At 33.5% G+C, this 27711-nt stretch overlaps 2 protein-coding genes across 2 annotated transcripts in view; both read left to right on the top strand.

The window, feature by feature from the left end:
* LOC106467653 (39S ribosomal protein L47, mitochondrial-like) overlaps positions 1 to 14884 on the top strand; it is a 29088-nt gene extending 14204 nt beyond the window's left edge. The window contains exons 4-5 of the mRNA XM_013928025.2: positions 1874 to 1970; positions 14735 to 14884. Coding sequence (XP_013783479.1) covers positions 1874 to 1970; positions 14735 to 14869 — 232 coding nt within the window. The 3' untranslated portion in view covers positions 14870 to 14884. The remainder of the gene's footprint in view (positions 1 to 1873; positions 1971 to 14734) is intronic.
* Positions 14885 to 17082: 2198 nt separating this feature from the next.
* Positions 17083 to 27711, top strand: part of LOC106467654 (serine/threonine-protein kinase ATR-like) — a 63490-nt gene continuing 52861 nt past the window's right edge. The window contains 4 exon segments of the mRNA XM_013928026.2: positions 17083 to 17223; positions 17887 to 18029; positions 18789 to 18888; positions 26035 to 26157. Coding sequence (XP_013783480.2) covers positions 17086 to 17223; positions 17887 to 18029; positions 18789 to 18888; positions 26035 to 26157 — 504 coding nt within the window. The 5' untranslated portion in view covers positions 17083 to 17085.

Genomic DNA, 27711 nt, shown 5'->3' on the forward strand with positions numbered 1-27711 from the left:
TATTATAAAAAGATATATATATATATATTTTATAAAAAGACCAGTTTGAAAAGTTGATTTTTGGCATATTATAAACATATACTTTTGCCTATATTATTTCATATATTGCCTATGGAGGTTTTTATATAGTTTTCTCACTCCCAAAGAATGTCATGACAGAAATAGAAACTGAAATAAGCTACTAAAATGTAACTAACAATATAATAATTGTCATGTATTGTTTGATGTATTATTTTCAAGTTTGCATTAAAACATGTATAGTGTGATATTTTAATGTTCTGGGAATTTCCACTACTACTGATACTTTCTGGCTCTCCCAGGCATATTTTAATATTACTCTCAAGAAAAATGTAATATTTTCCTTCATGATGAAATTGACATAGAAAGTAAGAAATTGATAATTGTATTGCATGCTGTGTATCACACAGTATTTGGTTTTCATTATTATTTTCTCTATTTGTGTATTCCTTCGAACAAGTGCTCATAATGTCTGATCTTTTAAAATTTTGGAATTTATATACTAAAAATAAACTTGGATTGTTTTAAAATTTTCAGCTTGAATACAACCACATTTATAAGTACAGTAGCAAGTTTGTCATAAAAATATCCATATAGCTGTTTGTCTTTGTCCAACCCAAGATTGTCTTTGAGGTGGTCCCATTTTCTTTTCCTCAGAAAACTACTTTTGTGTGTGCTGTATGTGCATGTCTGTATTCCTTTAAAGTTAAGTATAAGAGTCCAAGAGGGAAATTTGTATATTACAATAAATAAATATAGTGGGCTAACATAACATAAAGTTATTTTAAGTCTTCAAGTAATGAACAGGAAGATGACTGTTTACATGAAAATGCTGGTATATATGATTAAAGTTATAAGTAATATGTAAAAAAGATTATTTGATTCTTCTTTTCATAACATTCTTTTATTATTTTATATCTGCTATTTCTCTCTGTAATTCATTATTAATCATAATTTGGACAGGATAATTTTGAACATGGTGATAAATGTAGTATGTATGCAATATAGTTATACTGGCTTGATTAAATTAATATAGGTAACAGTAACAATATAATCACTGTCATGTTGTGACATTTTGCCATAATGTGTTATAAATAATATCTAATACAATGTATTCACTTCAATCCTAGAAAAACAAAAACAGTAAAATATTTACTATTTGGCAAAAGAACTTGGGAACATACAAAATGACTTCGTCATGAGCTTCTTTTTAAATATAGTTCTACTGGTTTGTCTAAATTAATACAGATTTGCTTATTTTTTTTTTAGTATTGAAAGGTAGACTTTTCTTTGTGTAACTTGAAGCCACTTCTACATTTCCAAGTTAGTTCCTAAATTAAACCATAATTGTTATCTTATGTCTTATTGAGATGTGTTTCATGACTTGGTAATGTTTACTGATTTTTTAGTAGTAAGTTAATACATATAACAATTCATCATGTATTGCTTTATATAAAGAAGTTAATAAAATATTTAGTTAAAATAGTATGATATTCCATAATATGACTAGTAATGTGTGGTTCAGTAATTTATAACTAGTTATACTAAAAATAAACACGGGTAACCAATTGATTTTCAAATTAAAAGATAAAGTCCTAGGTATAATAGTTTTATAAGATAATAGCAATATCACAAAATTACTAAACAAGACAACTGGATAAATTTTGACTTTATCATGAGCTAGAAGATTTATAGTTTTGATATTTTGTGCTCAGATAATCAGGGAGATATAAGCAGATATTTAAAACTAGTGTAGTGAACATGAACTATCTAATTTATTTTAATTAACTGTGGATAAAATTATATAAAATTAAAAAGAAAGTGAAGTATTTAAACTATACATAATCATTAATAGGTATGTCCTGTTGAAAGAAAGAAACATGTTAAAAACAGTAGAACATGCAGCAAAGACTGAATGGCAGCTTTTCCCTAGTCCGGAAAGAATTGACAAGGTAAGAGGCAATTCATACTTGTAATTAATTTGTAATAATGATACATATTATTACATCTATGAAATAAGAAAGTTCAAGCTAGAATTACAGAAGGGTTTTACTCGTATAACGTATAAGGCTGAATCTAGTAAGGCTTTCAAACTTGATAATGAGGAACCCACTTTTTAGAAAATAAATGTTTTGAGATGGCTTGACAGTCAAGTCATCTCAAAACATTTATCTAGTAAAGCTTTATTTTTGTTGAGGTAATAAGTGTGGTAAAACATTATACAATAACTGGAAATATATTTACCACTTTTCTCTCAAATGACCAATAAAGGGTTACCAATATTGTAATAGGTGCTACATAACCAGTCAATCAGTAAGGTTGAAAAAAAGGGGTACTGAGGTATCTGGCTTTAGTTCATTGTTACAGAATAAACTAGTTCATTGTTAAAAATAATTGTTCTTAGATTACATGTTACAAAACTAGTAAACATTCTTGCCACACTTTGTGATAGATAATTTATAATGCAGTAAAAACAAATCCACTCCAATCCTAGAAAACAGACAGTACAATGTTTATTATTTGGCAAGAAAACTTGTGAGATAACCGCTTTTGAGTGATTAAGATGATTCATATGTGGAAATCGAAGATTTATAAGAAATATTAAAAACATGACAATATTAAAAAAATTTTTATTTACAAACATTTTGAAATTTTTTCTGATTCCATCATCAACTTGAAAAACGTAAAAATAATTACCAACTTTATAGCATAAAAACACCACAAGCTTCCAAGAAAGAAGTTATTGATACAGATGGAAGTTTAAAAAGAACACATTAACTCTTTCCATATGGGGTCAGTTGATGTGACTAACTTTGTAACCACAAAGTAACCATCATAGTTTCCATACTATAATTTTTAATATGTTTTGTGCATCTTCATGAAATTTGAGAAGCTTTTAGTAAACATTATGAGTCTTGTACACGAAAGATCTGATTTTTAACTAAAGTTTTTTTGGGTGAATATATGGAATCTGAGTGCATAGAAGTTTTCATGGTAAAATTAAAAATACTTCATCTGAAAATTTTCTAATTTTGTTTATTTAATCTAAAACTTCCTAAATAAATATCAAACATTTATTTTTCAGTAAAACTACATTTTATCTGTTATTTTCTCTACTTTGTAACCACTATAACTAAAAAAGGAAAAAACCTAAATTACCCGTTTTTCTTTCTAAATTGACTGCAGACCATGAGAGAAAACTACAATTCTTTATCCTAAATAGCGTATGGCTCATAACAATCTACATCTATTTATATTTAACTTTATTGTTTTATTGCCCTTTGAACCAATTCTAACTAGTAATTGTGCCATACAAATTGTAAATCACTCAGCAAATGCATAGCTCATGTTACTGTATTGAATGATGTAACACACAAACTGCTAGCTAGCATAGCTCATGTTACTGTATTGAATGATGTAACACACAAACTGCTAGCTAGCATAGCTCATGTTACTGTATTGAATGATGTAAGACACAAAATCTCGTGTTACTGTATTGAATGATGTAACACACAAACTGCTAGCGAGCATAGCTCATGTTGAATTATTATTATTATTATTTTACATTATCTTACATAATTTTACCAAATAAGTTTCCTATTTCTACATTTTAATTACTTTTATAGCCATAAGTAAAGGATATACATTAAAACCAAGAAATATAATACTTACCTTTGACATCATGTTTTTTACTGTCAGTTGCTGATGAAACTTAACCCTAATTTTTATAGTGATGGTACTAGTACACTAAATAATATTTATTTACTTAAATAAATGCACCTAAGAACACAGAATAATGACATGCCCAAAGAAAACAATATCCTCTAACTATTATAATTTAACTGGTCTTCTAACTAGAACAAGAAGGGCTTATATTATTTCCTTTTGGTACCCTCTTTCTGTTAGATTTAATTGATATAGTGTAAAACATCAGAAAGAATTATTTGCAACTTGTGAAAAGAGAGAGGATGTAACAGGTGGGTGTGGCAAGTGGATCAGATTTTTTTAGTTTATGACTCTGTAAACAAATAAGATTGAAGGCTATAAAAATTGGACTTTGCCTTAGTAATATCTGTATTATAATGAGTAATTTAGGTTAAATTCTGTACTTTAGAGTGAGGGGTGGTAAATAAATTAGGTAAGAGGGAAGACAGAGAGAACAAATATCACGATTCTCATACTAGGGGAGATTGAGGATGTTTTTAGGTATTTCCTTTTGAAATTAAGAGCTTAAAACTTGTATTAAAATTGATTTGTTAACTATATTTTCATGTCAAGTTTATTCATATACATTCATTGATAATAAATTTTGAATGCAACTGAATACAATATGAGATCATCATTGATTAAGCCTTATCTTTTTTTAATCATTTATAAATTGACCTTAATGTATTAATTTTATTTCATTAGATGAAATTAAGTTGGGATATGTATATCTACATGAACACTTGGACTTACCTGTAGCAAGAGGGTTAAATGATTAATATGTTTGCATTTTACAATATAGGCTGGAATAAATTGTAGAAATGTATATGATGAGAAATCAGTAAATCAAACAAATTACCATTCTAGTCTGTGTCTAACTGGCATGTGACAACAGCAAGAGAGTCTTATTTATTCAGATAGGTTAACAACTTAGAGGTATTTTATGTTGTTAGGCATGTAGTAGTCCATGACTAGTAGTTTTGAACCGATTGAGCGAGTTATTCAGCTATCAACATTTTTTGAGTGAATAAAAAATAATAATAAATATTTACTCTCTGTAATTGTTTTTTTATTAAAGCAATCTTAAACTAAGTCATCTGCAAACAAGGTTTTTTTAAGGAGAAATACACTTTCAATCCACAAAAAGAAATACTTCTACAATACACACAATATTTATATTATAGATTAAAATACCTAGTTTTAAAAGTTATCAAATAATACAATATGAGATCATCATTGATTATGCTTTATCTTTTTTTAATCATTTTTAAATTGACCTTAATTTTTTTATTTTATTTCATTAGATGAAATTAAGTTGAGATACGTATATCTACATAACACGTATCACACAAAATATATTACACATAATAATATATAGAGGTTCTAGAATAAGAATTGTGTTTTATTAAACCACTAGTAAGTCAGTCCTTTGGAAATTCAGTTAAGTGTGACTGCATTTTTCCACAAAACTTTGGCATGCAATTCCATGACTGGAATGCAGTTTCATAATGTTTTTTCACAAACAATTGGAAGGATCCATGTATGTGGAGCTTGTATATGATGGTGTTCACAGGAGGAAAAGAGACATCCTAAGACTGCAGATAATTATTTTCTTTCTGCTGAGGTTTTTACAATTAGAGCATTTGCTTTTTAAAGGCCTCATCTTGTCTTTGCTAGTTTTTCTTTTATTCCAAATCTCTTCTGCCACCACAGAGCTAATATCTACTCCTCTTTCTTACCTCTTTGTTCAGGTGTATCTATAATCACTGATGTTAGAATTGTGCTGCTGAAAGATATTGCACCATGGTATGAAATATGTTGACTTTCACTGAAATTGATAATGATGTGTGAGATGTGGACATGGCTATTGATATAAGATCATCTTCAACTATCTTGAGAAATGTCTTGGAAATTTTGTTGTTATACAGCCCTTTGAGAATCCTCTGGCTTAGGGATTTTATGATTCTGCTGAATGTATGCATGAAAGTATTTATCAGGGTATTCTTGAAGCTGTTTCTGTGTTGTTGTTATTTCTTTTGTAGGGGATTTGACAGAAACTAGGCTTTCATTTGGCTCTTCATCATTAGTAAGGGCAAGGTATATTTTGGCAGCCCCCGTAGTGTAGGAAACAGAAGACTGGTCTTCCACTTAAACAGAGGAGCGAGAAGTATTATCAAACTTTATCATAGGTGTGAGATGAAAGAAATGTATGGTGCCACTAATTCCTTTGCCATCAGTGTTGCTTTTTCAAATGGTAGGAAAGGTGTAATGGGGAATCCAAAGAAGGAATGAATTCTTCATCCCATAGTGGAAAGTGATCCTCAAGCTTAGTGGAGTATATCAGGCAAGGTACTCTGGGTATTAAATCAGGATAGACAAAATGGTCAAGAACTTGGCCATTATATAGCAGATGCTACAATTGAAAATGCCTTGTGATGTCAGCCTCTGATGGTTCAGAAATTTGGTCAGCAGCATAGGGTTAAAGGTTGGAATTTGATTGGTTATAACCTGTTTTCTCTGATTAAATTTCTGATAGAGTCTAAGACAAAAAAGCAGTATCATATTTAAGTATTCTCAATAACCTGGAACCCTGAGTATTTCATGCATAAATTTCTGAGTTCACACACAAAAAAATCTTGTCTTAAGGGTATATTCACACACACAAAAATTTTGTTAAAAACTTCACCAGCATGAATTTTCTACCTCATGACAATGATAAAGGACACTGAATACATTGTTTGTAGGAGATTGCAGGATCACTGCATTTCCAATTATGTACAAAAGTAAATTATAGAAAAAAACAACCGCTATCTTATAATGGAAGACAAATAATTAATAGTAATTCAGCCAAAATTACAATTTAAGACATGATGAAAATCAAGTTAGATTATCATTTACTGACTTAGGTTGAAAAATTTGAAATAAATTATCTTAACATGAAGCTGTGCAGGACTTAATATTTATGATAAAACTTGCAGTGTTATGACAAGAAATGAAGTTTTTAAAAACAATGAAACAGCAATTACCTTGACAGAAAGTTTTGGATCACAGTAATTTCAAGTTTGAGTAATGCCAAGCAAGGTTCACCTTCACTATGACTTGTTTAGATATCTCCTAGTTTTTGAAACAACACTCAACAAGGTACATACACAACAAAGAAGGATTTTGATCCACAGAACATATCTGTCTGAGGTATACTTGTAGTTCTGGAAGTTGTACTATTACAATGGGAAAAGTTAGAGTATGGTTCAAGTTAAACCAGCATTATTACAGTAAGTACATTCATAAATGTAGCAACTGTAAATGTTATTTTTCATTAATGAATTTATATATTCAGGTTACATTGGAAATAGCTAATAAACTTAGTATTAAATTAAAAACTCCAGTGTACTATACTGGAAACCAACACTAACTTTAACACTAGCCTTTTTAAAAATCCAAAAACCAATGTTTAAAAAGGCATATGGCCTGTGAAAAGTGTGTATATTTATTTCAAGCAATAACTGTTTTGTTTTCTTATCAGCTGACAGCACAGTAATTTTACACATTAGTGTCGACAACCTGATGAAAAGTATTTTTCATTTTAACATGAAACTTGCTTTGCACTCAGTCTGTGACTGCATAACTTCACAGACAAATCTTTAGTAAAAATACTTAATTAAAAAATCAGATTTTTTGGGGACATAAAACTTGTGATAGTAAAAGCTTGCTAAATTTTGTGGAGATACACATATCACATTAGAACTCATAATATATATATACTTTCATGGTTTCCTGATGGTTGCACATTTGGTAAAAATTGTATAGAGAGGGTTAATAAAGATATGGCAAGGTTGGATGACTGCGAACCAAGATTGACCAATAGCTAACATACAAGGTTATCAAACGACAAGGGTGAGAGCGACTTGTTTTCTAATGATTTACTAAGTTATTTTATATTGATATGTATCTTGTGTTACATCACAGTTTGTATTACATACTGTAGTTTCATAAAAATAATATTTCTTTTTATGTTATTAGGTGTTATCAGTTTCCGTTCCATTAACATTAGCTTTTATACTAACAAGCAAAAACATAAAGCATCATATTCAATCCTAAGCTCTGTCGAACTTCCCAGAAAGCCAAATCACATACTTCATCTAACTAGTCTCATTAACAACAAAGGAAATCAGGACTTCAATCTTTGCTATCTCCAGCCAACAATGTGATAATCATGCTTCTCACAAGAAATACACGTAGTTTACTTATTCTCGTGACCACTCAGAATAAATGTATCTCAAGGTGGAGTAGTTGTTTATCTAGAACTAACATCTCATATTTGACATAATGTGATGTTTCTTATATACTCTGCAAATGAAGAAAGCATAGCACTTATAACTAAGAAGACACTCTAAATTTGAAGCATCAAATTCAAATAAGAAGGGACAGACCCAAACTGGGAGATGTTCATTGATAATTGAACTAAACACTAAACTTGACCGAGCAAGTGTTTTCGCAGTAAAACAACAGGTATAAGTTCTATATCATTGCTTTAAAAAAGTCCTAGTTTGTTGTCAAAGAAGTTAAACGAGGACTTGAAATCCTGCTTTATATATAGAAGGTAGCTAAGGGTAATAGTGTACACATTGATAATCAATGGTGTTAAATCTGTCAGACATTTTTTTGAACAAAGTTAAGATAATGTGAAAAATTATTATGATAATGAGGAAATTAAATGAGGTTCATGAGTGATAAAATGTACTTTTATTGTCAATGTAAAATTGCCACCAACTTGTAAAGACAATATATAGAATTTGTTAACTAGACTGAAGAATTATGCAATGCACCGAGTTAAATCACAACTAGTAAACAGCAAACTTGTATTGAAATAACTAGTTAATAAGTAAGATTTTGTTTTAGATATAAGAAATACCACAAACACACTGATAGTACCCTTAATGATGTTTTTTTGTCAGAATTGTTAAATATGCAACATAAACAACTTGAGGCTAGTGATAAGAATTTGTGGCTAAGAGCTGGCAAAAAATTTAGGTTGAGAAACGAGTGATAAAAAATTTAACTTCTTCCATGTCATTCTTGTTTTGAAAATGAGAGCAAAAAATTTGCACTCTTTGTTTCACTTTTTCATAACCTATACTTATATATATATTAATGAAACAAAAGCTCTTTTATGATTTACTTTAATGGCATAGATAAAGGAATGATCAATATATTGTCTAAATGTGCTGAATATATTGAGATCTTAGGTTAACCCTTTTCACATCTGTTTTCTTTTAATATTATGGTTTTGTTGCTGTACCTTAGAACACAGGAATGTCAAAAGCAATAAATCAAAGCAGGATCTCTTAGCTATGTCCTATAGAGCTAATGTAAAGAGCACTTGATCTAGTGTCATATTTCACCAAAGTGCACTTGAGTTAGTGTAAATTTAGACATTTCGTTTTATTATAGTTTTGTTAGGTTAAGTTGAGAAGTGTATAATTTTTAAACTTTAGTTCCTTTTAGTAAAAAAAATATAAGTCAGTAAAAAATGTATATGAAAACAATTATTTTTTAGTGTGTACTCAAGCTGTTTTTACTCAAGTAAAAATGTTTTACATTCTTCCCTAAGCCTTGTTGAGTCTATCAGTTATGGGTATCTAAACAAAACTTCAAATAGCTTTCAGATATGCATTTTATTATATAAAAATATATCGGGCATTATAGTAGCATGTTCCAAAACTACCGTAATTTATCTGGCTTTTTAGTACGTTATAAGTAGGTTTAAAAAAATTCCGTTATTGTTCAGACCACCAAATCTGATCTACAGAAACCGTGCAGTTCTTGTCAAATAAAGGAAAATGATGAAAAATGAGTATGTAGAACTGTAAGAGTTATGTATATGACAATCTCTTCTTTCTGTTGCTTATATGTCCACCAACCATGTAAAGCTAATTTGTAAACACTCTTGAAAGTCAGAGGGGGAGAAAGTTGGGGCTTCTTTTGTGGGTTTGACAGGTGTATTGATATTTCAGCAGATAAAGGATGTAAAAGGTTCAAAGTTTAGATTCTTGCTTGTAGTTATTGACATTCTTTGAAAAGTTTACTGCTTATATAGATGAGAGTACAGGTGCAGATTTGGTGTATCTATATTTCCAAAACATACATACCTTCTGTCATGCTACAATTATTACTCTACTGTTAGGGTTTCTTCCCTTGCCCATCTAAGCATTGGTCTGATTTTTACTTGCTTCCAGACTTTTATTCCCCACTTAATTGCTTTTGGCAATACCTGTCTCCACTTATGTCAGTGCTCCCTCTATCATGGTACTGTATATAAGCACCTTTTTACCATAATATTACCCCTTTTTCGTGACAAAGCATTCATTAACGGGTTTTCTGTGTACTATAACTGTTGGAGATCTTTGAGTGCTCTTTGTGTTATCTAGTTGATTTTCTGTTTAAAAGAAATTACTGAGGCAAATCAGGTATCTCCTATACCACATCTGGTATCTAGCATTGTTCAACAGTTGAGGGGGGGGGGTAACTCTCAGCTGATACTGTCCAAGACCTTCTTTGTGTGGAGGTGTAGAGGTATATTTGGTCTGGGAGGGAGGCTCTGATTCTTCATTTGAGGGCGATCTTGCACATTCTGGAGAGAATTTAGATTCACTTTTTCCTGCACCTTCCTTTATTCTGTCAGCTTCTCAGGAGGCCACATGGGGATCAACTGCCTCTGGCTCCTTTTCTTCAGTTGGTCCATCAAGTGTGTGATATTTGGGTCATTCCCCAGTTGCTTTAGAGCCTGCTCCTTCATTGATGGCTGAAAGGGCTGAGGGTGAATACTTTGTTCTCTCTCTGTCCACCGATATTGCGGTTCATGCCACATGATTTAGCCTACCACCACAAGGTGGACTCGTATTCTGATTCTGGGGTTCTAGAATGGAATCTGTTGTCAACCTGAATAGATCACAGTTTTCTAGGATTCTTCTCACCCTATATATGGTGCTGAGATATTTATTATCCCTCCAACTTTTGTCAAAAGACTCAGCAATCACTATGTCAATTTGATGATGAGTTGGGACCATAGTTAGTATCGAGATTTGTGAAGTAGAGATGCATTGTTGGATGGCATTCATGTACCAGCAACTGACCCTTCCCACTGACTCGTATGTTATCCAAGGTACAAGAATTATTCATTCCAATCTTTTGTTGGGTATTGTTGATAGCACCAGATTGTTGGCTAAACCCGGGTTTCTGCTCCTGCAGTATCTTCAAGAGTGCCCACCTCTTCCACTTCCTCTTTGGTCACCTCTGTTGAGGCAGCCAAGCTCTGACATCATACATCCACCTGTTTAACTTCTAAGGTTGCTAGGTATTCATCTCAGTCTTTGCATAGTTCCATGATGGATATTTATCAATGGAAATGGCACACATATCGACAATCGTGTATGGAGAGGAGGTCGAACCCAGTTTGTCCAGAAGTGCCAACCATACCTCGTTTTTTGACATGGCTCTTTAACAAGGGCTTTGCATCTTCCACACTCCTCATATAAGGTAGCTTTATTGACTACCTTTAGATGCTCAAGCTAAAAATTGAGACTCCAGTGCTCTCTGGCCCCCTCGTTGTTTAGGGTTCTTCGTCTGAAATAAATGTTTCAGTTACGTAACTGGTATGTTAAGGTGGGGTTTCATGCTCTTTGTCTACATCTGTTTGAGACCTTAGCCTCATGTACCATGTATCAATTTTCCCTTAAGGTTTAAATTTTGTTACTGATGGCCTGCAGACATCACCTGTCAGAGTTGTTTGCACATATTGTGCACAGGATGCTTTATCATTCTATCTAAATCCTCCTAGGCTCAGACAGGTTTTTCTTCACTAAGATACTGGCAACCAGGGAACGGGTTAACTCCTTTTCACCTATTCATCTGACCACTATTTCTCACTTCTATGATTGATCGGATTTCGATCATTTATTATGTCTAGTGAGGGTCTTGAAGTGTTATGTTGCCTGCACTAATGCCTTTAGAGGTGCTAGACAATGACTTTTTATTCATTGGGACCCTTCAGTTTTCCTGGACTTATCCCTGATTACTTTGTCAAGATGGGTACGGAATTGATCCAAATCACTTATTCTGTGCTCTCAACTCACGTCTCTTCAGATTTGTCACATTTCTATGTCCTTCATGGCCCAGTTGAATTGCTTGCTGGAGGACATTGTGCAGGCTGGTATGTGGACCAACTCTAAAACTTTTATCTCACATTATATGCATGATCGGCACCTCTGAGGGTTTTTGGCTATTCCCAGTAGCTCTCTTAACCACATCTGCTAGATTATAGGGAGGTGTATCTTCATTACTAATATTGTCTCTTCTTTATTTTCTGGGGTCCCTTATCTCTTTTTCACAACAGGTGTTGCCCAGGCAGGTGTACTTTTATCAAACCAATTCTGCACCAGCAACCACTAACACAATATACTTTATCTAGGTTGCAACAGGCGCTGTACGAATGGGGTGTTCCACAAGACCACCTAGAGGCAGGCTAGGTAGTATTACTGTACTAAGCTGGAGTATCATGGGTAAAGCATAAGGGGATCCTGCCCATCTCTGCCGATCATTGGATTGAATAAATTGGGGTCGGTTTGCTTTTAAAAATTTAGGGAATATGTTTCACCTTTTGCACTGTTTCCAGAATATTGTTCCCCAATTTGCAGTACCCTCCTCTTTTCCTACTAATGGAGCTAGGGAGTCCTTACCATGCCCAGTTTCCAGTCACTGGGGTGGTGGACAGAGGCTTTTCATCCAAAGTGTTCAAATGACTTTCCTCCACTCTTGGAGAAGAGGATGAAGTTGAGGACCCTCCTACCCAGATCCCTGGATGTTTTTTCCAGATGTTGGTAGGAGAGGCACCAACCTACAAGGGTGTCTACTTCTAATAATAGTTCATATTTGATGCCCAACTATCCGGTTGGGATGTGCGTGGCCCTTCTTTTTCATCGATATTGTGTCCTTGTAAATCCAAATTCAAAGTGGTCCCATTCTGTGTCCTTGATTGAGCACAGTTTGTTCCATGTCCTTCCCATAATTCCGTAGTGGATGAGTTCTGTTTTCTCAGGTTGAGTATGGTGTACAGCAGGGTTTATCAACCTGGGTTCCATCTGTAATGATAGTAATATAAAAAAAAAGGAAGCTTAGACTGTTCTATAACTGTCACAATTTTTCTGGCTCTCTAAGTGATTAAAAAAAATATTTCAATCGATTGGTTAAAGTCTAGGCTTTCTATTGGTTATAAATATAATGAGGTTGGACATTAGGGAAACCTATTAGCAAATTATAAAAGAGAGGATGTGACAGGATTATGCATTATTAAAAGTATACCAGTTAAATTACATTTAGGGCTGACTAAGATCTTTTTGTGGCCAATACATTACATCAAAACAAAGAGCACAAGAAACACTAAAGTATTCCAGATATTTCCTTAGTATGTGTCATGAAAAGATATTTTCTGTAGTATGTTAAGTATATACCTCCTCAAGTTTCTGTAATCTATTTATTTTTGTCATAACACTTTTCTGTGTTATCCTGTAAATTGAACTGTACATTTGGCTTGTAAATATCTATATATATCTATATGTATATATAAAGCACAAAAATCTGTGTGTATGGTTGTTTGTCTGTTATCTAACTATCCCTAGGTTGCTGGGCTAATCTCAACCAAACTTTGTGGGATGACAGTTTGGAAGAAGTGGTATATTAATGGGTGTTTCATACTCCACTGCCCCCGTTATTGCTGTTTTTGAGCATTTATTATCTTTGATTTAAGTTAACACTAACTATATTCATAGATGGTGCTACGTCCTTAAACAAAAACAACAACAACAGACACACAGTGTGGGGGGGACACAAAAACGTTTTATGTATGTCAGAGGAGTGCAGTGAAAGAAATGGCTGCCACTATTGCAGTAATACATTAACTCAGATGAGATTTCTACTCCAACAGCCACCATAAGGCTGATACGAAGAGTTGCTTTTTGAGTTATACCCACTTCCTACTTTGACCCATGACCTTACAACTTTGGCCTTTAAGACACTTCTGCGGCCAATGAGAATCAGTCAATTGATTAATAATGTGAAATACTGTGGAAGGACATTAAGGACTGGTTGTTAAAAGTAGGTAACAGAAAGCACCCTTACTGTTACTACTTTGGCTCCTACCTCTTCCTAAAAAGTCACACAATATATATACCATATTTTAAGTATATACTTAGTGAGTTCTTATAGCTTATACAAACCTTTTGGTGAGGTAATAATCAATACTGTAATAATATGTTATGTTATAAATAAATTATGTGAAAGTTACAATTTTTGTGTTATTTATCATAGCATCCATCCAGACAAAGGAAAGGTACCTCAACTTGTTAGCTGTAGCATAGTGGTTCATAGAATGGCTCTGTGTTTTTCAAGTACAAACTTTTGGCTCATAGCTCCATCATCTCTTGATCAATTTGAGATCTAATTACCTTTTCAATTGATGTATTTGACCATGCCCAAAAGTCTTGTAGCTTAATTTACTCTAATCCTGCCTAAAAGAATTTCAAGCACTATCGCTATTTAGGATTACCTCTTGTTTTTTATAATTCAACTTTGTATTTGACTGAAAGTGTTCCAGATATTTCAATTAGTATGACAGGAGAGAAACATCTTCTCTAAGGTGTGAAGATTAAATATCTTATTGATTCTCTATGATCTATTTATTTATGTCTAAACACTTCTTTAAGTTATAAACTGAACTATAGGTTAATCTTGCTAATATTTTTGATAATTCTGCTTTATTTTCCTAAGATTTGAAGTAAATTTTTTTAAACATATATATATATATATATATGCTTTATTCTGTGTAATTGAGCCAATCACCATAGCATGTTCTTTTCCACTGGATTGAGATACACCTTGTTTTTAATCCACCTCCCACCCCCTATAATTTTCCTATATTTTTACGAATATTTAAATAATACTTGTATGTGTCCATCAGGTTGAAGAAAGTATGAAGAATTTAGAAGAAGTGGTCAGAGAACGTAACCGTGCATATTATATGTTAGAGACAGGAGAAACTGGAGAAAGGCCATCAGAAATCCGTATTGATCCATTCGGAAATGAGTACAAGTAAGTTATATTTTTAACACACATGAATTCTTGATTGAGTAGTTCAGAAATGTCAAAGTACACAGACTTAATCCATTACTTGAATACATTGTATGCACTTATTTAGATATAGAAGTAGTTGTTCTTTGGATACTTTCATTATACTTAATGCAGTGTGATGATTAAAAAATCATATTTCATCATTTCATAACCAGTAAATAATACGTTTATTTGAGATTATTCCAGTAAATTTAGCTAATTTTTTTATGCAAAAGTTCTGTATGTAGTGATTACATTACTGTAAACCTTAGAAATATATTAAATACTATAATCACTGTACTATAGAGCTTATACATGTTTGTTCCTGTTTCTATGTCATACATTCCTGGAGTGAGGCCTTGCTCATTTCAAGGATTAGTTCAGAGACCTGTACAAATGAGTATGAATTAGGAATTTATCTTCCTTCAACATGTATGATAAGAAAGATTGTTGAAAAATAAATGTAATTATATATTGTTTGATCACTCAGAATGTTTTATCAAGGTAACATATCATAGTTACCAGTACATTTAATTCTTTCAGCATAAGCTCAGTCTCTGGGACCAACCTCGTAACCATTTTGTGCTTGTTGTAGTTTTCATGCTTTAACTTTTAAATCAGCAAGCGTATGTTCTTGAAATTTGGCATCTTACCAGTAAACGTTACAATACTTTCATATGCAAAATATCAGACATGTTTATTAAGTCTTAATGTTTGTTAAACAATATTTGTCTCATGGAGTTTTTTTCTTTTTGCATGTTGCCTAGCGAACATGTAATCTTCGTTTTGTAATTAAAAATATTTTTATGCTTGAGAAAATTTCCAAATTTCACATGCAAAATATTTATAATGCCGAGATAGTTATTAAACATTTCTTGAGAAAAAAACTTTTTATTTATCTTTCATTTTCAGTAATTAATCTCTGTACGGGTTCAGTAGATTTGACTGATCTCGCAACCATAAAAAAATTAAAAAATAAAGATAAATTATGCCTCTTTCATTCTAGAATGAACACAAATTATAACATGAAAACATAAATGTTTAGACTAAGTATCTTAAATCTCATAACATTATAAATTTTTTATATATTTATCATTTTGACCTTTCAGCCGTGCCTGGCTAACAGTACAGAAGTTGCAATGATGCGGCTCACGTTTACTCATGTTACCATATCCAATAATATAAAACTGACATTTAGTCTTTACAAAGTGACCTTGTCTTGGCTGTGTTTTAGTGGACTAGTATTGTATAAAATACAGTCACATTTCAATTATTATACATAATATATGTATATACGTTATTACTATTTACAAATAAGTTCTTAAACTTATTTTTCTTACAACATAGAACAGTAAATAAAGAAGCAAAGCGAACAATTATCTATTCTAGTTACAAACTTTGTACTGCTTTGCTGCTTGTCGTAGGTTGTTAAGCCTTATAAAATTTCACACGTGGAGCATGTAATATGAAATAATTTTTTTATGTTTTATATATATTTGAAATAACAAAAAAATCATAAATTACTATATCGATACCACATAATTCCACTATAATTTATCAAGCGTAGTAATTAAGCTATATTTGGATCTAAAAAAATAAGAAATTTCGAGCAAGACTAAAGCCTAACTTTACCAGCTTGAAGATTTTTTTTGAAAGAATGAGATGACACCCTAATACTTGAAAATGGCTGAGAAAGCCACTAGGGGGACATTATGAGCTTTCGATTGGTTATTCATGTCATAGACAGAAGTAAGTGTATATAAGGGAGCGTTTCCAAAAATTGGAGAGGTGAGCAGGGCCACTGTGTTTAATTCAGAACAGGAGCGATATCTAAGCAAATAGAAAAGATAGGAGGTTCTTATTTTATATTCTAGCTTGTTAATATTGGTAATTTGAGTTTCTAATTTGTACGAAATTATAGACTTAGTATTTTGACATCACAAACATCTAGTTTGAACCAGTGCTGTATTCAGAAAACCCTGTGATACACAAAAATTGATGTTCAGGTGTGTTTACTAATATTTACTTTTAAATTAAGAAATTAAATAATTTATAATACTCAAATTTGAATTATAATTTACGGATTGATACCAAACGTATTGACATAAGTTTATAAAATAGTAGTTGAATATTTATTTATTTATCAGATATTGTATTGTAGTTAAGATTTTAGGAAGCATTAGTTTCTTTACTAGGCTACACATGTTGACAGAAATGGAGAAAGCAGCACAAGTTTTTACAGGCCTTTGCCCATCATTTCAAGGAAGCAACTCCTCAGTCAGTGGATTGAACATTGATAAACTCTTGGAGGAGTGGAGGGGAAGAAGAAAGTTGGTTCAAGTATGTGTTTCAGGTTTTTACATTTACTGCAAAGTAGAATATGTAACTATGAGAATAACAGTTAGCAAGTATAGTCTCAATAGTGAGGGATAATTTTTTATATTGGGAATAACTACTCTAATGATGAGTCCTTCAATGTTAATAGCTTTGATATCATGCATTTTTTAGGTATGAGAAAACTTTTCCGAGTTTGAAAACAGAAATTGTTTAAAGCAAATTAAACAGAATAAACAAATAAAGATTTGATTTAAAACAAAAACTATGTAATGATCATATTAACAAGCTTGGGTATGCTAATAATCAAAGTCCACAGGCACTTATAGTTCTGTTTGTCTCTCAAGAAATAAGTAAATAAAGAGTGAATTGCAATCATGTATTAGAGAGTAATATAGAAATCAAATTAACTGAAATACCATGAACCAAGCTGAAAGATATACTGTTTTAATTAGAACAACTATTTCAATTGTGTTCATGTAACATTTGTCTGTTTTTAATTAATTCTTTACTTTAAAGGTTAAAATTTAAGATACTTGTATGAATGTAATTATTTGTTAAATTTGTTTAACTTCCCTTTAAACAGTATTTAGTAGAGGAGATTTTGAATTAGAAATAATATTTTATATAATTTGTATTCAGGAGTTTTGATGCTTATTCGTTTTGCAGTCATCACTTCGTTATCAGGAACCTGTTCTTAGTCTTTACCGAGTTCTCCTAACAATAGCCAAGAATCATCTTCCTGAGCTGGCCAAAAAGATTGATCACGAACTCGTTACTTGCTGGTTGCAAAGTGCAAAACTTGCCAGAAAGTAGGTTTTATTACACCATAAATAGATACTTGTAATCACCTCACTTACTATTCCTGTAGCTTTTCACTAAATTGTTAATCTGTGCTATTTTTTCACTGATATTATGCAGTGGCATACATATCTCTGAATATATAAAGTATATATAAGGCTAGGGCAGATGGCCCTCATGTAGTTTTGCATAAAAATTCAACAACAAATCTAAGAACATCACTCCTCCCTGCATGCTTTCCATAATTGATCTAGTGCTGAGAATGATAGTTTTTCAGTGCATATTTCAGAAGTCCGATGGCATAGAAATTCATAAGTGCTATGTCTGGGGTCTTTTCTTGAAATATTTATTCTTTGTTTTATCTCATATTTATTTCTAAAGCAACTTCAAATTCCTGACTGAAGCATGAAGCTTTCATGTGTTCATCAATTAACCTTGTGCTTGTTAATAGCTTGTTTTCAAGTTTACTGGCTAAAATTCTGCACTGTTACTAGTTTTGAATCATTAAAATAAACTTTTACATTTGACAGTAATTCAACTCTTATATAACAGTAGATTTAGTAAAATACACTAGGTGAAAAGTTCATTTAAGAATGAGCTATCAATAAATTATATCATTAGATTTAAATGGTATATGAGCAATAATTCATTGCACTATTGTTGCAAACATTATGAATAGAATCCATTAAAATACTCTATAGCAGCATTAACTTTACAATGAATCATGTCCATTAATTTTCAGAATAGTATTTTCAACCTGTGTTTTTTAGAAGTGGTCACCAACAGAGGGCTTACAGTTGTCTGCTAGATGCTTCAGCATTAAATCTACCCGAGACATTTGTGGAAAAGGCAAAGTGGCACTGGAATAAAGTAAATATAAATCTCAGTGCTAATATTTTTGTAATTGTAAAAGCAGATACTTTTCTTGATTTTTATTAAACTTTTGGTGAAATAATTAAAAGTGACATTTATTTTAATTTTTCTGAATGACAAAGTTTGAAATTGAAAGCTCCAGGATTGTGCTATGATTATAAATTTTTGAAGTATAATGTTTTAAGGTTATAAATTTGAAAATTATATATTTAGAAATGCCACATTTTTTTACTTTGGAAGTGTTAAGTTATGAACATTGTATGTTCTAAATGTATAAATTTGGAAATGCAAGATTCTGGAATCTAAAAGTATTAAGAATTTAACCTTGGAAGTTAAAAGTTTTTACATTGGAAGAAAGAAGAATGTTTTGCCGTTAAATGTCATAATGTTTGGTATTTCTAAACTGCAGTGTCTATTTTGAATCCAAGTATTTATAAAGGTTATAAAAATATATTTATAACTAACAAAAATGTTATGGCAATCTATTTATTTGGACTCTTTACTAGCAAAATTTAGTGTTTAGTTACAATAGTTTTCTGTCAGCTTGCATTGTTTCAATTAATAGTAAGTAGCCTCTTTTCATTGTTTTATATGATTGTGGTATTATAAATTAGAACTGCATCAGTACAGTATTAGTGTCTTATACCTCTTAAAAAAGAAAAGATTAGTTCAGATGTAAGTTGCATTACTTCAGAAACACAATTTTCAAAACATACTTACCTCCAGTCACACTACAGCTATTACTCAACTGGTAGGGTTTCTTTTCCTTTGCCCATCTAAGTAGTAGTCTGATTTTTTCTTGCATACTCCAGTCTTTTATTCCACAATTAATTGACATATCTGTCTCATGACCCTCTCCACCTACGTCATTGCGCCCTCTATCTTTGTACTGTATATAAGCACCTCCTTCAGATAATATTCTCACTTTTTCTCGGCAAAATGTTCTTTAACAGGTTTTTCTGTAGTACGACTGTTGAAGATACTTTGAGCGTTCTTCATGTTTACCTATTTGATTTTCATAAAAAAAAACTTTGTTTGGTAAGCCGCTTTATGGCATGAATTCCTGAATTAATGTATCCAGCACAGAGGCAAATCAGGTCTCTCCGATTCGACCTCTGATATCTAGCATTGCTCACAAATTGAGGGGGAGTTGCCCTCAGTTAAGGTTAAGGTGGCCTTTTCCATAGTGAGATGGAAATGTATGTTTGGTCCAGGGAGCTCTGAAGCTGCATTTGTAGGAGCCTGGACATCCTGGAAAGAATTTAGATTTGCTTTTTTCCAGCACCTTCCTTTTCTCTCTTGGCTTCTCATGAAGCCAATTTGGATCAGCTGCCTCTGAGTCCTTTTCTTCAGTTGGTACATTGAGTATGTGATATTATGGGTCTTTCTTCGAGTAATTAGTTCTCCCTCCATCCCCTGATATTACAGTTCATGCAGGAAGGTTTACCCCTTAGTTACGTGAAGGGACAGCTATGCCTTGTCTGCCATGTTTGTCAGAACAACATGCTTTAACCCACCTCTGTCGGGTGGATGCATATTTAGGCTCTCAGAGAATAGATCAGCTCCTGGAAATGTGTAATTCTGTAATGGAGTATGTGCTCAATCTCAATAGATCACAATTTTATAAGATTCATCTGACCCTAACTACAGTGCTATGATATTTATCATCCTGACACCTTTTTTTTTCCTCAGTGATTGTTACATCACATCGGTGATGAGTTGGAACCATTGTTAGCACTCTCCTTGGTTCGATTGTCAGCTTCTGCACTTTCCCAAGTGTCTTGGCTGATATGTTGTTGGAGAGCATTCGTCTACCTGCTGCCACCCTCCATGAGTTACGTGAAACCATTTTCTCTAACCCTTGATTTTTGCGAGCATTCTAGAGTCTTTACATTCTAGGGTTTATGTCACCCATCTGCATTCAGAATAGATTCCACCCACATACACAAAGTTCTTCTGCTCGATTGGAATGCCCCCAATGGTGGCAGTGACTACTGGATGCCTGTGGGGACTCGGCTCTGCAAATTTCTGGATGTGTGGTAAACCTATACCACAAGTTCATGGGTACTACAGATCCTTGCATCAGGATTGGCCATTTAGTTCACATCTGCACTACCATTCTTCCTCCAGCCTGTAGTGTTTCTACTTCCTGCAGATCCTCCAATTTTTAAACTTCGTTCCATGGCTATCAGAGATTTATTGGTCACCAGGGTAGTGAAGAGATTTGTTCCAGTTCTTCTTAGGTTTTATTCCCATCTGTTTGTTGTGCCCAAGATGACAGTAGATTGGCATCTGGTCTTCAATATTTCTTGTCTCAATCAATTCCTAGATCCTCTACAGTTCACAAAGGAGTCATTCCTCACTTTCCATTTGTATTTTTTGCCGAGATTGTGGATGACTATGTTTGATGTTGCTGACACCTATCTGCACATTCCTATAGTGGAGTCATTCTGCCACTGTCTGTTATTTATGCACAAGGGTCTGGTGCTGCAGTTCAGAGCTCTGCCCTTCGGACTAACATCAGCTCCATATGTGTTCTAACGAATCGTACAAACCTTTTCATGTAACCTCCATTCCCTGGGCCTGTGCACACACCATTTCATGGACGTCTGGCTACTTCTAGCACAATCTTGTCAGTTGGCAGAACATCACACCCAAATACTGCTTCTCTGAAACAACCAAGGCAGGATTTCTTATCAGAGCTGAGACTTCTCTTCTCATTCCAACACAATATATAATCCATCTGGGTGTCTTTTTCAGCATATATCTCAGTCAGGCTCTGCAAACTCCCATCAGGCTCCTTGTTATGGAAAGGCAGTGCGACTCTTACTTCCATCTCCTTTCTCCCACTGTGTGAATGGTTCTTGCTGTTTTGGGGGTGTGAGCATCACTCCAATTCCTTTGGGAAGAGGGCACATGATATCCCTATATGACCAACGCCTTATGAACAGTGATCCACTGGATTCCCCAGTCTCCTTATTCAGGATCAACATCTTTGATCTCGAGTAGTGGTTAGATTGGAACAATATTATGTTCAGTGTTCCTCTGCTACCACCTTGTCCAGAGATCCATATTTTCACGGATGCCTCGCTTCAGGGATGGAAGTGCACATCTCGATGGTCAAGAGTTCCAGGGCCTATGGATGGACAAAGAGGCTTCCCTCCACATCGATGTTTTAGAACTTCTTGCTGTTCAAAGGCGATGTCTCAAGGTTTGGAATTATTGAGGGGTAAAGTCATCATGCTTCACTCCAACAATTCTACGGTAGTATTTTACAATTTCCTGTCATGGTGGCACTCAGTCCAGTTCTCTTTGTTTTCAAATTTTGGATCTTCTATATTATTCCCACTCCCATCATATCATCCTATTACCTTGCCATGTTCCGGGGGTGATGGATTTGGTGGTGGATCGATTGTTCAATTGTCTCGACCCAACTGGATTTTCTTGACAGAATGGATACTTCATACAGGGGTTTTCCATTGGATTTGCTCCAAGTTCAGGACACTGACAATTGATGTGTTTACCACTCTTTGGAGCACTCAACTACAAGCATTTTGATCTCCGGTACGTCACCCTAGGGCATTGGCATTGGCAATAAATGCCTACAACCATTTGTCGCATTCTGTTGGTAGCACCAGATTGGCTGGCTCAACCCTAGTTTCCTCTTCAATGGGATCTTCAGGAATGCCCTCTTCTACCACTTCCTCTTTGGCTGTTGCTGTTGAGGTAGCCAAGATACAAAATATTACACTCATCCATCCCGGAGCTCAAGCTTCATGTGTGGAGGTTATGCAGTTTTTTTCACAAGATAATTTTTTTACTTCTAAGGTTGCCATGTGCCTGTCTCAGTCTCTGAATCATTCCACCATGGACATGTATAAATGGAAATGTCACCCGTATCTACAGTGGTATATTGCAAGACGTACCAACCATAGCTCTAATTTTAACTTGGCTTTTTGATAAGGGTTTTGCACCTTCCACAATCGCTGTATATAAGGTTGCCTTCTTGCCTACCTTTAGACACTCAAAGAGATGAAAATTCTTTGAGTCCCCAGTGCTCCCTGCCTTCCTCAAGTCATTTCAGGTCCTTTGTCCTTAATAACCATATCAGTTACCTAACTAGGATATAAAGGTGGTGATGTATTCTTATTTTCGACATCCATTTCAGCCCTTAGCCTCATATACCATGTATCACCCTTCCCTTAAGATTTATTTTTTGTTGCTGCTGGCCTGCAGACATTGCCATTTGGAGTTTTTTGTGCTGCATGTGCACAGGACTCTTTATCATTCTTCTATGCCCATACAGGTCCTTCTTACTTAAGATACTGTCAACCAGGGAAGGGGATAAATACTTTTCTCCGAATCATCTGACTGCTATTTCTCACCTCTGTGACCGATTGGATTCCCATTGTTTCTTATATCCAGTAAGGACCTTGAGATGTTAGATTGCCTGCACTAAAGCTTTTAGTGATGCTAGACAATGGCTTTTTAATCATTGTGTCCCTTGTTTTCCTGGGTTTATCCCTGGCTACCTGTATGGGGTGGGTACAAAAATTAATCCATATTGCTTTTTCTGCACTCTCTTTGAAGGTGAGGAGACTTCTGCAAGTCACGTCTCATCAGATTCGTCACATTTCTGTGTCCTTAGGGACCCAGTTGAATTGCCCACTGTAGGACATTGTTGTGGGCTGGTGTGTGGGCCTCATATAGCTATATTAACTCCATCTGCTAGATTATACAGAAGGGTGAGTATTTTCATTACGAATCTTGTATCTTCTCTCCTTTTCAGGATCCCACTTTGTGAACTATCATGAGTAAAGCATAAGGGGATCCTGCCTGTTCCTGCTGATCAGTGGATTGCAATGGATTTAAAAAGGGAACTTGGTTCACCTACTGCACTGTTTCCAGAGCATTGTTCTTCTGGTTTCTTCCCCCCCACCCACCCCCCACCCCCAATACTTGTTCCAGTTGAGTTCAGAAGTCCTTACCACTCCCAGTTTTCAGTCCCTGGGATGGTGGCCAGAGATTATTCATCCTGACTGTTTGAATGACTTACCTTCACTCTTGGCAAAGTTGGAGGCCCTCCTACCTGGGACCTTAGATGTTTTTCTTCCCAGATTTTGGTAGGAGCAGCACCAGCATATGCCTACTCATAATACCAGTTCAGATTTGACACTCAGCTATTCAGTTTGGTTGGGCATGGCCCTTCTTTTTGATTAATATTGGTTCAGTACATTGTTCACGGAAGAGGGTCTGTTGTCTCCTCATAATTTTGAATGCAGAGTGGTCCTATTCTGAGTCCTTGGTTGAGCACAGTTTTTTCCACGTCCTATCCATAATTCTGGGGGCAAGTGGAATCTACCTTGCCCACACGGTTAGGGAATGAGGATGAGTGTTCATAGTCCCAGACTGGATGAATTCTGTTTCCTCAGGTTGAGAATGGCATACAGGATCAAGTCATTCTGAGTTTGGGTATTGCCTTTCAGTCTTATTCAGGTTGAGGAGAGGGTTTGTCCACTTTGGTGTTGCTTACCTTCTCATCGTGATTCCGGGTGGCTTGGAATGCATCACTCTATAGCTACAGGTTGGTATCCACTCATATATATATATTGTGGTCCAAATACCGTAGCCACCAACATGGGACTTAGGGGCCATGGCCCTATAATTTCAACCCTTATCAATGTGGGATTCTAGCTGTAGTGTGAGAAGTAAGTATGTTTGGGAAGCTAACATTTTCTTAAATCAAAAATATATTTCCAATAATAATTACCTCTACTCCCACCCTTTCTTACCACTAAGACCCAGTGTCAGAGGTTGCAGATTGGGTCAGTCTCGAAAAAGTGACAATATTACCTGAAGGAGGTGTTTATATACAGTACCAGGATAGAGGGCGCATTGACATAGGTGGAGAGTGTCATGAGACAGATATGTCAATTAAGTGTGGAATAAAAAACTGGAGCAAGTGAGAAAATCAGACCAATACTTAGATGGGCATAGGAAAAGAAACTCTAGCAGTCAAGTAATAGCTGTAGTGTGGGTAGGCGTAAGTATTAAATCAAAAATGTTAACTTGAACTTCTTTCTTATTTGTGAAGAAATTCAACACTGTAGGTTTTAGATTACATGAGAGTAAACAATTTCCAACAGAAAGTTGCTCTTGAAATGTAAGACTTCTACCTTAAAATGAGCTTGGTTTATTTTGAGTATTCAATGTTATGTGGTTTGGGTCAAAATAGGGATTAGTTAGTATTATGTTAAAAATCCTACATTTAAAAATATTGTGATATTTTTCTGGTGTACTAGCCTTGCTATATATTCTATGTAGAAAGTAAGCTATATGTATATATATATTTTCCATAGTTATTGAGAAGTTATATCTGACTTTAAGTGTCAACCATACGTCAAATTGAATGATCCTGTTATCACTTACCTAGGCCTAATATTAAATTTTACTTGTGATAATCTAGTCTTGGATCTCTTTATTGAATGATCCTGTTATCACTCACCTAGGTCTTATGCTGAATTGTACTTGTGATAATCTGGTCTTGGATCTCTTTATTGAATGATCCTGTTATCACTCACCTAGGTATTATGCTGAATTGTACTTGTGATAATCTGGTCTTGGATCTCTGTATAGAATGATCCTGTTATCACTCCTCTTATAATGTTGAATTATACTTGTGATAATGTAAGCACTGTATTGAATGATCCTGTTACACCGTACCTAGGCCTAATGGTAAATCAAAAATGTGGAACAAAATCTTATGCCACAAAAGTGGTAAATGATAAATAACCAGGACTCCCTTTCTCTGGTGATTTTAAACTTTAATGAAACAGAAGGATTGATAACACAAAGAGTTATCAAATAAAGAATGTTTAAAATTAGTGTTATACAACAGATTTATAGAAACATGCATGCATGTGAATTGGTAGCAAATCAATACTATTTTAAAATTAGGTAATAATTGATATATATATATATAAATTGAGGTTTTAAATATATTTAAAAGATTTCAATAGATGTTAATAACAGTTAAGTAGGATGCTATGCATTGTTGCAAGACGAAAATATCATGTTTCTAAAAGTTCGTTAGATAGCTAAAACACTGATGTGTGTATGTTTGTTTTGTGACTTGTTATGCAGAGTGAACAAGAACAAGCTATTAGTATTCTACAGAAAGGAATTCAGGAACATTTTCCAGATGTTTCTCAGTTCAAGAATAACCCATCTTCTCAAAAACAGAAAGAGGCTGCTGCCTGTGCCAAGGTAATAACAAATGCTATTTATACAGAGGTTTTGACATGCAACAGTTATATTACATTATTTAGATACTTTGGCTTATGCCAAATGCAAATATTGCTGTGTACAGTATCTTTGGCTTTTGATTTATAACAAAGTTATGTATTACATTAATCCAGAAGCTTTGACATATGCCCAAATGGAAATATTATGTGAATTATTTTTGGCTTGAAACTAGTATTAACGTAATGTGAAATTTCGTACTTTATTTAAAAGACAGTAAAGCTACTTTGATCTTTCGTGTTCCAAAAAATATTTGATATAGAAAAGAATTTAGTGTTAAATTAAAATAGTTGTTTTTAAACAGTAGTATGAACTTAATAATATATAGTGTAAGAAAATACTCTGTTATCTTTAATAATATAGCTGTCATTTTCATATTTTGTATAAAAAAATAAGCTATGTGCTAACAAAAGTTATAGTCAACTTTTGCATGAAAGACACACAGAGTAAGCTATGTGCTAACAAAAGCTACTCTGTATGTGTCTCATGAAAACATTGAGTATAAGTTGTGGGTTAATAAAAGCTACTGTATGTCTTTCATGAATAAGTTAACTTTTAAGTTGTATGATCACAATGATGTTTTCATTAATGTATATCCAGTTAAATTTGATTTTAACAGTATAAGAGAATTGACATATTGTGTTGTTGATTACTGTTTTTAAGCAATGGTTTTGTAGTTTAAAAGTTAACAAATTCCATTGTTAAGACTGTTGGTGATAATAAATATTTTTTTAAGTTTTCATAATGAATTTAGGTATGCATTAGTTAAAATAGTTTATGTTCAAAGTAGCTAAAAGGCTAACTTGCATGTGGAAATTTTATTGATCCTGATTTGATAACCACATTGATATTATTGATTTGATGGTCATAATGGAGATGAAACTTATGACAAGCAAATTTTATTTACAAGGTTTGTACCACATGTATATTATTGATCTACAGGTTTTATTGGATTGACAACCAGCAAGTAATATAACAATAATAATTTATGTACATTTTTGAGTACAACATGCTATAAAAATAGGTAATAAGAATGAGGAGGTAAGCATAAAGACTATTCTTTCAAATTCATAATGTGGTTTAAATATTAAGAATGAAAAAACGTACACAAGAATGCACACATTGGGGCCTGGTATTGCAGTCTTGTCTACTTCAGACTCAAGTGAATAAATATTTGAAATGTTACTGACCATTACATTGTTTAAAAGAACAATGAATTAAATATTCATTGAGTCAAATTACAAAAAATCAACTATGATATAAAATTAACACCCTGTTGATTAATAAATGTCAAAAAGTTACAGAAACAAAATCACAAATTAATGTACAACATACCTACTTATAAATACAAGATGAATGTCTGTTATCCCAGTTCCTGTTATTAAGTAGTTCATCCATCACTTTTTATATTATACAGGGTGAGTCAGAATTATGTATAAATGCTTCAAATAGCCATATTTTGTAGACAGCATGACCAATATGAATGAAATGTTGTACATTTTACAGCTAAAATATACA

This window comes from Limulus polyphemus, unplaced genomic scaffold (genome assembly GCF_000517525.1).
Source record: "Limulus polyphemus unplaced genomic scaffold, Limulus_polyphemus-2.1.2 Scaffold2694, whole genome shotgun sequence".
NCBI lineage: Eukaryota > Metazoa > Arthropoda > Merostomata > Xiphosura > Limulidae > Limulus > Limulus polyphemus.